The sequence below is a fragment of the Sturnira hondurensis genome, unplaced genomic scaffold (genome assembly GCF_014824575.4).
Source record: "Sturnira hondurensis isolate 20B ecotype Veracruz unplaced genomic scaffold, ASM1482457v3 Scaffold0006496, whole genome shotgun sequence".
Classification (NCBI taxonomy): Eukaryota; Metazoa; Chordata; class Mammalia; order Chiroptera; family Phyllostomidae; genus Sturnira; species Sturnira hondurensis.
In genome coordinates this window covers 17150487-17166351 of record NW_028079127.1, presented here as the reverse complement: position 1 = coordinate 17166351, position 15865 = coordinate 17150487, and the positions used below count along the sequence as shown (strand labels likewise).

The 15865-nt window shown below is 58.7% G+C and overlaps 1 protein-coding gene across 4 annotated transcripts in view; it reads right to left on the bottom strand.

Moving 5' to 3' along the window:
- The window catches only part of LOC118989399 (contactin-4), a 398190-nt gene that overhangs the window by 80897 nt on the left and 301428 nt on the right, over positions 1 to 15865 (bottom strand). For all 4 annotated transcript variants that reach the window (XM_037049533.1, XM_037049532.1, XM_037049534.1 and 1 more), the window contains 4 exons: positions 12732 to 12834; positions 11825 to 12009; positions 3919 to 4055; positions 799 to 928 (listed from right to left, as the gene is read on the bottom strand). In XM_037049533.1, coding sequence (XP_036905428.1) covers positions 799 to 928; positions 3919 to 4055; positions 11825 to 12009; positions 12732 to 12834 — 555 coding nt within the window. The remainder of the gene's footprint in view (positions 1 to 798; positions 929 to 3918; positions 4056 to 11824; positions 12010 to 12731; positions 12835 to 15865) is intronic.

Sequence of the window (15865 nt, the reverse complement as noted above, 5' to 3'; positions counted from 1 at the left end):
TCCACCCCCACGGTCACACAGCGTCTACTGGGCGGCCCCTCCAGGTGTCGTCACTGTCCTCTTTGGTCCTGAGCACTGAATGCCGAGCGGAACCAGGCGCGGCCCCAAGTCATGGGGAAGCCGAGGCAGCGGCAACACCCAGACCGGTGGGCGGCAGCGCCTGAGCCCGTCTGGGGACAGTTAGAAGGCCGCGCACCAGACCGTGGGAGGAAGGGGTGGTGGGCCAGGGTGACTTCTGGAGAGTGGGGAGGGGGGACCGGGATGGAGCGAATGGAATCAGGGGCCAGGAAAGGTGTTTCAGGTGGAAGGAACGGCATGTGCGGGGGCCGTGGGGCAGGGAGGGGTGGCTCTGACCTGCAGAGCAGACGGGGCAGCAAGGCAGAGGGGCAGCGGGCGGGGCAGCCCACCAGAGCAGAGCCCGGAACTCCAGATGTGGGGGACCGCGCCCCGCCAGCTAGCTCCCCCAACAGACCCGGCCAGGCCTCGCCCGCGCTGCCTCCTCGCAGGCTGGGCTTCACTCCAGATCAGAGGGTGGCCGATGGCCTGAAGTGGCTCGGACACTTGGCTCGGGTGGAGGAGAGACTGATGGGGGAGCCCAGGGACGTGTGTCCGAGGTCAGGGTCAGCGGGGGCGGACTCAGGGAGGGTCTGTGGGACGCATCCCTCGTCTCTGCAGCAGCACCTTCTGCCCAAAGACATCTCTACCGCTCTGCTTGTACTCGGTGTTTTTGGTCGGCGAAGCCCGGTTACACTCGTGACTTCCGGAGTTTCTACCTCTTTTTGCAGCATGGAGACTCACCTACGACGCCGAGCTCCGCGCTGGAGAAGATGGCCCCGTGCCTGTTCTCCGCCACGCACTGGTACATGCCGGCGTCCGACAGGCTCGCCGCCGTGAGGTTGAGCGTCCCCTGCTCGATGCGGATTCTGTCCTGTGGAGGGAGAGCGGGACACAAAGCAGTGACCCTCTGCCCCTGAGACTCTGCCTGCAACCGCAGGCAATTCCACTACATGTTTCAGCAAAGGGCCTTAACAGGAAGAAAACAGCCCCTCATACAAGCAATTTTCATGACGTGATCTATTTATCTGCCAACTCAATTTGTGGCAGGTCAGATGTTGCGTGGAACCACCCATACATCAATTGGAAAATGGAATTTAAATTGTAGGACTCTCCTGAGTTCTCATTGATTTAACAGTGAAAGCATTCAGATTAATATCTCTGTGGAACAGACGAACTTAACATTTCAGATGCTTTTTTACTTGAAGGCTCCTTGCTGCCTGGGGGTGGGTGGGAGGTGGGGATGCAGCCAAAAGGACTGTTCATTGTGTTTAAAACACCCTGGAGATGAGCAGGGAGCCCTGGGGAGGTGGGTTGGGTCAGACGGTAATCGCCGTGGAAGAGGTGGAGAAATCTCTGCTGTGGGTTCAGTTTAGTAAAACCAAGCAGGCGTGAGGGACTCACTGTCCCCTTTCCCTGTGGCTGAGGGCCTTGTGTGGCGATGGCCGAAGGAGGAGTCAGTGACCGGCACAGGACCCTGAGGACACGGAGCTCTCATCACCCACATTCCTGAGCACTAAGACAACCTCCCCCCGTACCCTGAGACCCGCCACTGAGAAAGTGGCGTGCACAAGGGCGCCCTGGCGCGGTTTGCCTTGGGGTGATGCTGAGCTGGGCAGACACCCATGGGGCTCTGGTCAAATCCATGCCCCGTGTCCCTCACGTCTAACGAAGGGAGGAACCGGCAGTCTGGCCCCTAGAACTAAGAGTGGTGTGCCGGCTGGGGACGGTGCTGGGTGTGGGCTGGGCCCAATGGGCCGGTCTGCGGCCTCCAGGGCCTGTCTGTCACCCTGGCTGATGACCTCCCTGCCAGAGCCACCGCAGGCCCTGCCCTGGGGTCCTGTGTCCGGGGCATTGGCTCTCCCTGGGGTCTGAGGAAAAGGCCAAATTTCAGCTGATGTTTGAGTGCGGCAGGAACACACAATAAGAAAAATTAAAGTAGACGCAATGGTTCCTTGCCCAGAGGCCCCCATCCTCCCTGGCTCCATTCCAAGCTCCTTCGCAGGCTCTGCTTCCCAGGGCGGACGTTCCTGGACCACATCAAGGCACTTCTCTCAGCGCACCCTGGGGTGTAGCTTCCAGGGGCCCCTTTCAGCACCAGAGCGCCCTTCTCCCAGCCCCAGCTCTCTCTGGAAGCTGCCCTTGGCTGGGGGAACTTCCCAAATCCAAGGACCAGTCAAGGTGGGGACAACAAGGCGGAGCCTCCTTGCCCATCTGCTCCAGGGCGCCCCCTGGAGGCCTGTACTGCAACCACGGGCTCTGTAACCTTCCTGGGCTTGGCAGGCTCCCAGAGCAGCCTGGTGGGCCATCTGCTCGCACCCCGTGCCTCACGGTCTGTTTTCAGGAAACCCAAAGGCGGGGAGTGCTTTTCAAGAAGCACCTACTGCTTTTCTTCTCTTAAGGCCACAGCTCTTCCCCCCTGGCCCTTCTCCTTGGAACGCTTTCCCCAACTCGTTCTGAGAGACATCTTCAGGCAAACTCGGGCCGCTCCGAGCCCAGGGGACACTGAACATTTGGATCTCGGCTCCGTCCCCGACAAAGATGGGCGCTCTGGTGAACCATTCAGTTACCCCCTGCCCCCCTTACAGACAACGGGTTTCCTCGTCTGTGGAGGGGAGAGATGGCACGTACCCCCCAGCCTCCCGTGAAGGGGCGACGTGATGGGGCGTCTGGAGGGTAGGGCCGACCGCGTCTGTCCAGACTGTTTGAGAAGCGTGCCCCCAAACCCTCGGTGATCATCATTATAACCCATCATTTCTCCTCACAAAATAAACAGTCTTGGCAGAATTTTTATTTCCTGGTGAGATGTTTCTAAGATTCTACTTGGTCTTTTAAAAGATTTATCTGCTTATCTTTTCAAAATATCTTGTTTATTTTTATGGACATGGTTTCTTCATTTATCTCTCGGAGCACTGCAAACCGACATTTCTCTCTCTTTGTTAGACTGTTCTTTACATTCGTTATCTCTCTGCAACATAAATTTTGCATATGGTTTGGGATCCTGGTTTGCAGGCTCGTTCTCAGAAAGATTTATGTTTAAGTGTTTGTCTTTCCCCGGTCATCACATGTGGCTGTCACAGCCTCTCTGGGCCTCGACCTGCCGGGACGTGGGGACTGTTGCAGTTCCTGTCCCAGGGGTAGGGCAGGGGAACGTGGCCCTGGGCCGTCCGCCCCTCTTTCTGGGCACACCCTGCGTTTCCCAGACTCCTTTGCAGCTAGAGGAAACCATGCGAGCCGGGCAGCAGCAGATGTGGGGCGGGCTGTGCACCCCGCGCCTGAGCTCTGAAATTATTGTTGTGTCCTGTTTCTCGAGAGCAACGTTCACCGCCAAGCTCCCAGCCACCCCTGCCTGCCCCCAGGCCTCCGGGCGGGGCCTCCACGCCCATCGCCACTGTCAGGCTGTGTTCCATGTGTGTGGCACCAGAGACTCTCGTCTTGGGTTAGTCTGTCATCCGTGGGTGCTGCCGGCTGAGGGGGTGCCTGCCTGGTGGCCATGAACTGTGCCGTGTGGTCCAGATGCCTCCCCGTGAGGAGGAACAAGGCCACACGCCCCAGGGATAGCGGACTTCTGGAAGTCTCGCTTACTCTCGTCCCCGAGCACACAGATCTTTACCTCAGTGCAAGCACGCGTCCCGGGCCGTCCCCACAACCCCCCTCTGTGAAGCCGGAGAAGCTGATGCGGGAAACCCGGGATCTGGCAGAGACGCCGATGAGCTAGGCTCTCGGGCCCCGTCTATCAAGCGTGTTCACTTCGAATGGCATCAGGCTGCCCGTTATTTTAGCAATATCTCGCCATTTTCCCGTTTCCATAGCAACGAGGCCACATTAGACGCGGCAGTCCTCGCCAAGACGCCCGTTGCTTACCCGAGTGAACAGAGGGTCGCCATTTTTCAGCCACCTGTACGTGGGCCTGGGCCTGCCGCTCGCCTTGCATTCCCAGAAGACGTTTTCTTCAATGGCCACGTGGACATCGCTTATTTTTTGAATCCAATTAGGCTGAGCTATAGCAGTCAGAAAGCAAAGAAAAGATGCTCGTTTAGGGTCTGTTCCATCTATTTCTGCAACAAGGGACTTCTCGCACATGGAAAGCTGGCTTCTAACAAAACTGCTTCTCCAGATGCCATGCGGGCTGCAAGGGTGCGTGGAGGCTCAGCCGGAGCTTCGGGAAGGCCCGCCCGTGTTCCTCCGAGCGCCCCCCGGAGGCCCTGCAGCCGGTCTGCTCACCGACAGAGGCAGGAGGGAGAAAGCTCAGGTTAGCCGCCTGGCAAAACTGCCCGTCTCTCCCCCCAGCGGCCGTCCTTTCTTCCCCCTCCCTGTGTGGGAGAACTGCCCCACCGCTGGCGGCTGGACTCACCTTTCCCCAGCTACACACCCCTGCCAGGTTCCAAGGCAGCAACGCAAACAGCTCAGAGATGGCAGCTCTGCAGGACGGAAATGCAGACCTGCCAGCCTGCGACCTTGAATGACCTTGAGGAGCAGTGCAGCTCCCAACCGATGAGGGAGGAATCGAGGTCTTAAGCCGCTGGGCTGTCGGCCGGCATCACAGCAGCCGTGCCCGTCTCTGTCTCCCAAGCCTCCCGCACACGTCACACATCCCGCTCTGTGACTCCTCCCTCCCACGGGACCCTCACCAACAGGACCCTTCATTATCAACCTCTCCACAGTGACAGAATGTTGCCCGCCAGGGTGTGGCCCCAGAGCCCCCAGTCTCCGCAGGAGTCCCGATTCCTACCACGACCTTTGCAGCAAGCCAAGCCCCGCCCACAGTTACCGCGAAGTCTAGCCGCCTGCCCCCCACACAGCCCTGCACCCCAGAAAGTGCGCCCGATTGCTCCCGCTGCCCCCGAAGGCAGGCTTCCTTTCCTCTTCTCAGTGCAGGTGAGGTGTTCATGCCACGTTCCAGAAAACGTCTTCATGAAGATCCCGCCTTCTGCCCAGAGCACGGCTCACGCCATCGCCCACGATGCCGGCGGAGCGTTGATGGAGAAGACCTCCACCCCAGACTCCACACGCAGGGGGGCCTTCCCATCACTCTGGGACTCTGCGGGGCGGTGCCTACCAAGGCGCACCCGAGAGGCACGGCTGACACCAGTGTTTAATTAGAGACGCTACTCAATGTCTTTAACACAAGCTCCCTCCCGAACTCGGCCCGTCTCCACTGGGCAGGGCTCCTCCAAACGCTCCACAATTTGACGGAAAACGACACGGCCAGGGCCGAGGCCGAACTGTCTTCCTTTGTCAGCCACACAGAAAACCACACCGCAGATCTCTCAACCAGCAGAAGCTTCTTCCTTTCTCTAGAAGCAACTCCCTGTTTTCTGAAGGACAGAACGCACTGCCATGAAGCCGCTGCTCGGGGAAGCTTCGCTGCACAGGCGCGGAGGCCGGGGGCTGACTTTCGGAAGAAGTCACATCAACAAGCCTTGACCGAATGCGCACGGGCGTCGCCACCTCCCTCGCGGGGGCTGCCGGTGACCAGGGTTCTGGGTCCTCTGCTGGAAACGCCGGGGAGACTCACAGAGACGTGGCCTTGCGGGCCCCGCTGGGAGGGCCGGGTGCGTGGCTGCCCTGTGCCTGATGCCGTGTCCCGCGTGCTGAGGGTGCGCCCTGCACGGAGCCCGGGAGTACCGGGCAAGCGAGAATATCCCCAGGATACTCTGTGGGATATTAATTCAGGCAAACTCTTCAACGAGAGGGAGGGAAGGAGACAGGGAAGGGCGGATGGGACGTAGGAGGCAGTGTCCAGTTGAAGTTCCTGAGGAGAACATCAGAGCCACGTGCAGAGGCGGAGGGGTCCCCGTCGGGGACGTCTGGGGCCACCTGGGGGTGTTCATGCTTCCCAAACTGCAGAGCTTGGGTGCAAGCCTTGCGACCTGCGACGGGACACAGGCAGGGAAGGGAGGGCCGGACTGGGCCTGGAAGGACACTCCCTCCCGAGTGCCGGCCAGTGCAACCCCTCGGAGGGCTCGCCCTGCCGCTTCCCGCAGGTCCCACGGGCCGGGGTGCTGGACAGGAAGCTCAATGGCCCCCCTCTGCACTGGCCAAGGGGGAGTCACGGACGCCGCCCAGTGCTCCCTTTGTTTGTAAAGTGAAATTAATCACAGCAGCCCAACTTGCAGCAATAAAGACGTCCTCCGTCTGCAGGGACTGCCTGCCTGTGGCCTGGGGGTTGGGAAGGAGACCGTGGTTATGGGAGTGGCAGAGGAGAAGATGGCCTTTCTCCTGAAGCAGCAGCGCAGCCCCAGGGGGCCTCAGCCCGCACTGGGCATGCTGCCCGCTTGGAGGGCTGGGTCACAGCCACGTGGACAAGCTTCCGGTGCTGAGGTCAGATTCCGCACCTGGCGGAAACAGCTCCCACCTCTCCTTGGGTCACCACGGCCGAAGCCCCTGGGTAACCAAAGCAGCACTGCGGTGTCTGACAGGAAACACTGTTTCCTTTTTTCATGATGCCTGTGGGTCTCTGGTGTTCATCACTCAATGCCTAGGCTATATTTTGCGACTCCATGGCTAGATAAAATCTCCAGGGAAGGCCTGGATTGGTTGGTTCAGCACCTTTATTTCAGAAAGGTTAGGTCTAAACACTAACCTTTGGGGCAATATATTAGCTCCCGCCTACTAAACAGAGTTAGAGCAGAGCCATCCGTTGGGGCTATTCCTGTTCTTTCAGGGCTTGAAGCTGGAGAACCCCTCCTCCGAAGGGTTTTCAGCTTTGTTCTCAAGCTACAACGACGAGGTGAGTGGCTGCATTGAGCTTGACCCTGTGAAGCCGTGAGGCTCTCGGACAGATGAACGGTCTCTTCACTTCCACCTTGATCAGCTGCCCGGAAATGACGCAGATCGAGGCGTGTGTGCCTGCTGCCACTGCAGTTGTACCCAGTAGCGACTTCAACCGAAGGCGGACGTGACCGGAACTCGGCGCCAGACCCTTCGCAGAGTCTCCGGCTCCCCGAGCCTCCCCAAACAGAAATCTCTGATAGGAACGACCCGTCACGGGCCTGAGAACTCAGAAACAGAAATAAGCAACGCGAGAGGACAGGACCGGAGGGAGCACTGACGCAGTGTGACCACGGTGGCCGTGGCCAGGCAGGGAGACGCCGGCAACTCAAGCGCCCGGAAAGGAGAAGCCTCGGCTCTGGGGAACTTGGGGTTTGGCTAACTTCGCTTGACAAGTTTCTGGGCAGCGGTTTCGTGAGTCTGGAGGTAATTACGTGGCTTCAGTTTCCCAGCTGTCACGTAGGTGCTCCCCAATCTTTACTTCTGTCTCAGAGTCACCGAGATGTCCTTCACACCCCTCCCTGAACTGTTCTCTGCCTGCCAACTTCCCTGTACACAGCCAGGCTGGGCATTGCCACAGTCTGACTCCCCCCTGGCAGGAGCCACTCAAAGGAGCGACCAACTCTCCACGCAGGGCTCACAGGCGCTCTGGGCCAGGCTCCACGTTTGATCTCCATCCCCCGCCACGCCTGCCGACTTCAGGCGTCACCTCCTCTGCGCACTGCGGCAGCCGCATCCCAGGAAAGGTTCCGACATCGTTCTCTGAAGCTTTGAGGCTTCCTGCTCCTTCCACGAAAGCAGCCTGGCTTTGTTTTAAATACTGAGTATTTCACATAAAAAATCAACTTGATGATTAAACAACACAGCACTGTGAAAACGACGCAGCTGGGACACCCGGTGGGGTGGCGCTGCAGGACGGACTTTGGGCCGGAGGCGGGAGACCGCAGGCTCAGCTTCCCCCGGGACGAGGGGCCGCTGGACCGAATGGGGTCTGTGCCCCGGCCTGGACTCTTCTAAGGCCTCTTCCCCTCTTGGCAAACTTCCTCTGCATCTCTGCTTCCGGAGGGGGAAGGGGAGGTGCCCCCGGGCCAAACACCCCAGGGAAAGACTGTGGTTGCCGCATGAAGTATAAAGATGAAACCGTGGGAAGGCACAGGCCGGGGGGGCCAACCCAAGGCAGGTCCACTTCTGTCAACAGGAACCTGTGAATGAAAGAAATGGACCCCAAAGCAGGAAGGAAGCGGAGTGAGAGAGAACGCACAGGATTTGGGAATGTGCTGAGCCGGCTGTAAATGCTCCATAAGAGACCATCGCCGTCATTTCATGTTTCAGGCTGATACCTCATGCAGTCCGCCACCTGACGCCACCCGATCCTCTTGTGTCTCTACCAGGACGTCCGGTAAACCCTTGGCCCGCGCCAACTAGGGTCTTTTGTCCTCACACCCAAGAAGCCAGTCACTGCCTCTTCCCTCCTTCACACATGTCGTGTCTTTCTGGAATGTTCCCCTCCCCTTCATCTCTTCACCAGTTTTCACTCGGCAGAAACTCCTCCCCCATGAAGCCCTCCCTGATCCGCCCACTGCAACCCTCGTGAGTGCATGCCGCATTTCACACAAACGGCAGGGCTGTGCCCTCGCTTGCACAGTTCCGTTGAACTCTTGTTGAACCCGTTTCCGTAAGAAAACACATTTCTCTTCCCTCACGTACCCGCGTCCATCCAGGCCTTTGGGAATGATGGATGGGATAAAAAGAACGGGAAACCAGAAGTATGCTCATGAGAAAAGGCTTCCTCAAGGCTGGTTCCTTAAACCCACGTCCACCCGAGTAAACCAAGCTGTTGCTCCGGTCTGGCGTATTAACCTCTTCACTTTCCTCTTCAGCCCTCAACCCAGTCACTGTGCAGTGTCACTCTCAGTCCGTCTGACTGGGTTAAACCCACCCCTTCTCCTTCTCCCACCCACGTCCTGAGCAAAACGCCGTCCCCCGCAGCCCCTGTGGACTCGCGGGCGACCTCATTGGCATCACTCTGTGTGTGTGGTTTCTCAACATCCTAACGACCTGCGTGGCAAACGGAATCGGCCCAGAGACCTGGGTCCAGAGAGGGGCTCGGCCAGGCCTGGCGCACCGGCCTGCTCCACACCGACCTCCAAACTCCGCCCACGGCTGTCAAAATGTGCCCACCCCTCCCATCCAGTGCGACGGGCACAGTCTCTGGACCCAAGGCTCTCGGAGCAGCGCCTAAGGACAGCCACGGCCCCCGAGTCTCCCGCAGGGGCCTGAGTGATACTTTGTTCCGGCCACACGTCCGTGGGAGGCCAGAGCCGCCCCACGCACGCCGGCCTCAACACGTCGGGCCGGACTGAGCGTGGAGGTGCATGCCAGAATCCACGTCCTCCCCAGGTCAGACTTTGGAAGAGTCTCAAAGACATAAACAATGTCCCTCTTCTCATCGAATGTGATTTCTTTGGAAAAATACAGTTTTCTTAAGACTATGAAGTTATGTTCACATGTACCGGTTTTATTATGGTAATTTCGAAATTTAAAAAGTACTAAACTTCTCGTCTCTAATTGCTAACGTGGAAAGCACTGGGAGGCACAGGCCGCTGGGGTGAAAGTTCATTGGAATATTTAATACCCTTTAAGGGGGAAACTTGGCCCGGAAAGCACACGTTTGAGAAGCCCCGCTGTGGACAGGCACGGGGGCGCTGGGGAAACAGTCCCCCTGGTCACAGCTTGCTGCAGGCTCTGTTCCCAGGGGCCAAAGTAGCCACAGGGTCACCACCATCTGGGCAGAACTGGCCACGGGCACTGAGCTCGTCTCCGTAGGCGTCCTCGGCATGACTTCTTCTTCGTCCCCGGCTGAAGTGTTCCAGCCGTCAGGACCCTGGTCCTCCCTCTGGTCCCACTGCACAGGGGCCACACTTCGCCTGTCCCCAAGGGGCAGCCCGAAACCCCACGGCGACCCTCCTTACTGGGAGCACAGCAGAGAGGGAAGGGAACGCAGCTGTGGACTTCACCTTCAGCGCCACTCCGGGAAAGCGAGGGTCTCAGCGTCAGGGACACTTAGACTACCGATCACTCTGCCGCAACGCCGCCCTATCCTCTGGGGTCACATGGGGGTCGCTGTCCTTTCAGCCACTCTGCAGGGCTGAGTGTTACCGAGCAGTCACACACNAAGTGTTCCAGCCGTCAGGACCCTGGTCCTCCCTCTGGTCCCACTGCACAGGGGCCACACTTCGCCTGTCCCCAAGGGGCAGCCCGAAACCCCACGGCGACCCTCCTTACTGGGAGCACAGCAGAGAGGGAAGGGAACGCAGCTGTGGACTTCACCTTCAGCGCCGCTCCGGGAAACCGAGGGTCTCAGCGTCAGGGACACTTAAACTACCGATCACTCTGCCGCAACGCCGCCCTATCCTCTGGGGTCACGTGGGGGTCGCTGTCCTTTCAGCCACTCTGCAGGGCTGAGTGTTACCGAGCAGTCACACACACAGCCCCTCCACGGCATGTGCGGCGCGACGCATCTGTGCTCACTACTGGTGACCCCAGACACCCTCCAAAGCCAGCTGCACTGTGGTCGAGCCACCAGTCCCGCCGTGGGGCCAGGGGACGCGGGGCCCGAGGTCAGACACACACCCAGGGATGGAGCTTGGAGGGGGGACTCGCGGCAGCTGTTTGGAGTCAACAATCGGGTGAAGTTAGAAAACGGGAGTGAACATGGCGATCGCTCCTCTGGGTGGTTTCGTTTATGACGGCCGTGGAAGGGTGCAGAAAGGCCCCCAGCCCTTGGGGGATCCCCAAGGCACCCTGCACACTTTTTTAAAAAGACGGGGTCTCCCGGATAAGCCTGCCGGCTCCAGCCTTGCGTTGCCCACGAGCGGGGTGTCTCTGGCTCTTCAACCAGCTGAGTCGGGGGCCAACGACCACGGCCTCAGAAACTGCCAGGTTCCCTCCTGTCCAGTCTGCCCTGTGTCCAGGGTGGCTCAGCCCTCACAGTTGCTGAAGGAAGCTGAGTGGTGGAGGAGGATCATGGGTGTGTCCAGCAACAGGCGATGTGAGCACTTTCGAGGTCAGCCTGTGCTCTCCCGACCCTCTGCCCCGGGGCCCCGTGGGGGTCTGTGAGGCCAGGGTGCGGAGGGTCCCGTGGGACAGGTCACAGAAGGTTAGCTGACGGTCCAAAACTGCACCCAGCTTCCAGTCATGCGTCTGAAACACCATCTGTGGCCATGGACTTAACCTCCCAGGTCATAAACCGTAAAGCCAGAGGCTTGGGAAGAAAAACCTGGCGAAACAACAGACTCTCGTGGTGTCAGGGACTGTGGGAAACGAGCACATTTAGATTTGCCGGTTTGGCTCACCCCTCCGCACAGTGCTGCCCGCGGTGACACAGCTGGCGTCTGTCTGGAACAGTCACCGACCGACAGCACGTATTTCCAATGTCCCGGATGGTGGGGTTCAGGCATGTCCCCACTCGGAAGAACGCAGGGCCCACCCAAAGGTTCCCTTCCTGGGTTTCCAGCGACACCCCCGCCGGTTTCCACACTGGCCTGAGTGACGAGAACATGCTGGGGGCTACGTTTCCACGGCGTCTGGGTCAGCGCCGAGGGTCTGGTTGGCATCGGGGCGGCTGCACCTGCCACCGTTGGGGGTGACAGCTTCGTCACGCCCCTCTCAGATTAGAATGGAGTCTGGGCAGTGTGCATTTCCAAATGACGATGAAATTTCCACCAAAGAGGAGAAACAACAAAAGATGAACTTGAGCCCCAAATCTAAACACGAACAAAGCCAAGCACAGAGCCTTAAAAACCAACCCACCAACCAACCAACCAGGAGGAAGAAAACACAAGTTTCCCGCGTCGGGCAGCGGCCCCTTTGCGCCTGTGTTCACAGGAGCACTGCCCCCAAACACGCTGCCCCACTTTCTTCCCGTCTGCTGGGTCACCCTCCCTCCCCAGGGGTTCGCACAGGCCCGTGGGCACCATCCTTCCCGGGAACTCACCGTAGAAAGTCAGCTGCCCCCTCGCCACGTTCCTGCCTCGGGCGTTCTCAGCCACGCACTCGTACAGCCCGGCATCCTCCTGCTGGAAGTTGGGGATCTCGAGCACCCCGCTGTACTGGTGTCTTCTGGCCTTCCTGGCCATCGGCTTTCCGTCCGCTCGCCTCCAGGTGATCGCGGGCACTGGGCTGGTGGCGAGAGGGGAAGCAGGGGATGGGACGGGAGAAACTGCACCTTGGACTTGAGCTGGGCCCCAAAGGACCCCTCCCTTCTCGGTTCTAGACAGAAATGCCCGCCTCATACAGCGTGCCCCGAACGTCACACATGCACGGTTTCATCCAGACCCACATATCTGATGTCGTCTGGTCCTTAGGGCTCCTGTTAAAATCAGAACCCCTCCTGGGCTCGAGTGCTGTGACCTGTCCTCTACGCGATACCCGTAAAGCAGAGACCCTCGGAGAGATGCCAGGTCTCCCCTGCCTCCCGTCAAAGCAGAAGGAAGAGACCGATGATTCGAAGAAACTCGGGAGAAGCTGGGCTCGTGGGCACGCCCCGGGGAACTGGGGCTGGAACGAAGTCCGTGGTTTTCCAAATGGCGGGCCCGACTCTACCTCAGTGAAAGCCCCTGTCTCCCCTCACCCTGGGCTGGACCGTGAGCGCGCTGCAGGTCTGAACGAGGGGGAAAAGGTCGTTTTGGACCTGCCCATCCTCCCTCCTCTCTGGCCCCGTCAGGGGGGGGCCTGAGGCTCCTGGGCCCTGCAGGTCCCCTCCCTGTGCGGAGAGGACAAATTGGCCGGATTACAAAGAGGGAGGCTTGCTCTCCCGTCCCCTCAGAAGCCGCAGCTGCCTCCAGGCAGTGCGAGCCCTCCACCATCCAAGGGGAGAAAGCGAGGGGAGGGGTGGAACTTACTTGCCCAGGGCGAAGCACTCCAGCCTGGCCGTGGCGCCTTTGGCCGTGGGGACCGTGTCTGGGAACTGCACCTCGATTTTGGGCTCGTACTCGCCCATCACCCCTGTGAATAGGGACAAGGAGGCTTTTAAAACACATGAAGTGTTTTCCTGTTAGCGCTGCTGGCAGCTCCCACCTGCTACTGTGGGGCTCCAACGTCTGAACCGGTCCTGCTGCCCCGCCTACAGCCCTGGCTCCATCCGGTGGCAGCTGGAGGAACCTGTCCCAGCACCACGCCACCTGCTGGCGTCGATTCTCCGTGCACTCAGCTTCGAGTCGCGGAAAAACTTTTTTTGTTAGTCACAAAAGAAAAGTAGGAATGAGATAAAATCTTAGTCACCCGAAACATCAAATACATTATGTTTTTGGAAATACACTGCAGAAAAATTTTAAATACTTAAAAATACTTGCATACTTTATTCTATATAAGAAAGAACATTTCTGAGTAATCAGTTTGTGGCTGCAAATTACTTTCTTTCACATCCAAGCTAATCTGAATTAATGAAAAATGAGTAGGTGCAAAGGAGCATCAAATGCTAGGGTTTTCAGTATATTCTGCAACGATCTAAAAAGAATAATAGGAAAGAAACACAGAAAAGAACCTTTAAGTTACAGCCACTTGGCCAAGGGCACGCTGACCTTGAAGGCCACAATCTCCCACGGTCCCCTCGCTGAAAAGTGACTCGATAGTCATGACCGAGTAACACAGCGCAATGAACACAGTCCATGGTCTGCGAGGAACTTCACGCTTTCTCACCAGGACGTTCTTGATCTTGTCCATGGCTGCTTCACAACATGCGTTTCCGTTCTGCTTCCAGTCGCTGTCCGAGGCTCTGGCTAGCGGCGCCCGCAGGCAGTTTGGAAGCGCACTCAAAAACGACAGGGTCCCTCCGCTTCCTCCTGTGGACTGTCCCTAGTCAGGGGCAGGAGGGACTGGAGGAGTCAGAGGACAGGCGGGGACGGGTCCAGTGACAGAGACACGACTCTGCGTGTTTTGCAGCTGTGGTCCTTCTGCATCTGGGGCTTCAGAGCCTGGGAAACGGAAACGGGGTCGTGTCCACATGTGAAGACCCATCCTGATGGTGGGGGCATGGCCGTCACTTGGAGGTGTGACGTCAGAAATACAAGGTTGACCAAAGCTGTTTGTTTACTTCCTTCCACGGGAGGGTGGGGCCTTCGAGACCACGGTCCGGCGTCCGAGTCCTAGCACTCGGGGCAAACACTTCCATAACCGTTACGCGACCCTCTGCCAGCCACTGCTCTGGAAGATGCTTACCCCCCACACACTCAGACCACAGTCCCAGCCTGTCCCTGCCTTCTCCCAGCAGGTGTCCTCTCCAAGGGGTCGCACAGCATGTCTTCAGTGTCCAAGTCCCCAAGTGCACTCCCCTCCCTCCCGCAAAACTAGACCGGAACACCCTGCATCCACTGAGACTCGGTCAGACACAGAGCCGCGCCTCCTCTCTGGTCTCTGGCACCAGAGTTTGGGTCTGCTCTCCTCTGGCCCTTTTCCAAACTGCTGGGATTCCCACGCAGCCGCTGACCTTGCTGCCAGTGGCCGTGCACTTGGTTCCTCAGCCCACAGATCAGATGAGTGGCCCTGAGCACGGGAAGGAGGTGCCATTTTGGAGGGCTGTGCAGAGTGGCGCTAACTAAAATGGGGCCTTGAGAGAGGGGGTCTGTGTCCCCCTGAGACACGCACACAGCTGCACTGCGGCGGTTGGGTGCGAGGGGCAAGCGGTCCTGCCAGGAACGAAAGCGGGTTCTCCTCCCCGCTCTGCTGTCTGTAAACACACGAGTGGGCTTTCTTTAATCCAGCTACGGCAGATCACCACGGGGCCAGTGCATCGCCTCCCACACCTTGTCCCCAGCTCCTGAAACAGGGCTGCAATGCAGCCTCGGGGCCCCGGATCCCTGAGGTTGATCCCCGCCCCGCCAAGTCCAGCTGTGAAGGCCCCGACTCCAAGTCTGCTCCTCGGGGCCTTCACTGCCCCCCCCCCATGCCCTCCTCTCTAGCCCAGGGCCCCTCAACAACCAGCAGGTACCAGAGCTTCTTTGCCTGCGTCTCACTCTTTCCCAGCACTTCCTCAAAAACATGTTTATTGACGTGGAATTCATGTACCAAAAAGCAGACCCATCAGACGCAAACAATTCCATGACTTCCAGTAAACTTAACGAGCTGGGCCACCGACCCCATGACGTGGGGGTGACATCACGCCTGTGCTGCCGGGGACAGGCAGCTGCGTGTGAAGTCGGGGGACAGCGTGCTAACCGTTTCCGGTTTGGGCAACTAGCGATAAGGCCGTCTTCTTCTAGGTGGAAGAAAGCCACCTTCTGTCTTCCGCTGCAGAGGCATATCTGCGCCCCTCCTCCTACTGACCGGTTCTCCACAGTGCGCCGAGTCAAATGCTCCGTCCCTCTGACTCACTCGTGTCGAGTCCAAGCGGTCAGTGCCACGGAGAACAGGACACAGGACAGTCTTCAGATGTTTAAAGATACCGTGTTCTCAGGGACTGCAGAAGTTTTTCCATAAAGGGACACGTAGCAATGTTTTATTGAGGCTTCGTGACTTTCACAGCCTCCTTCAGAGCTCGGCTCTGTCACCGCCACTGAGAGGCGGCCACAGCCAACGTGTAAGAGAGATGACTGTGTTCCAACGAAGCCTCATTTACAAAGACGGCGGCAGGCCGCACGGGGCCTGTGAGCCCCGCTGGCTCGGCCCGGCTGAGCGGAAGAGGGGCGGACGGAGGGGTCTGGGAGAGCCGGTGGGATCAACGGGCACTTTACCAGAACTGACGGGAGACTTGGGCAAGCTCGCCAGATGCGCTCTCCCGGGAAGGATAGCACCTGGGTACGTCAGCAACAAGTAATCAGGGGACGTGATGAAAATAAGCTACCGTGTACAATAGCAGCAAGCTCATAGAGAACCTAGGAATCGTCCCAAACACTCCACCTTTCCGCAAGGAAAAATCTCCAACTTTCTTTACCCAGACAGGCCCTGGGCAGGGCTGGCCTGCAGGGCGTGGTTTGAATACACGCTGGACTGGTTTAGTCCACTGCCTGGACTTAGCTTCCCTCCGTCCTGGGTGGGCCAG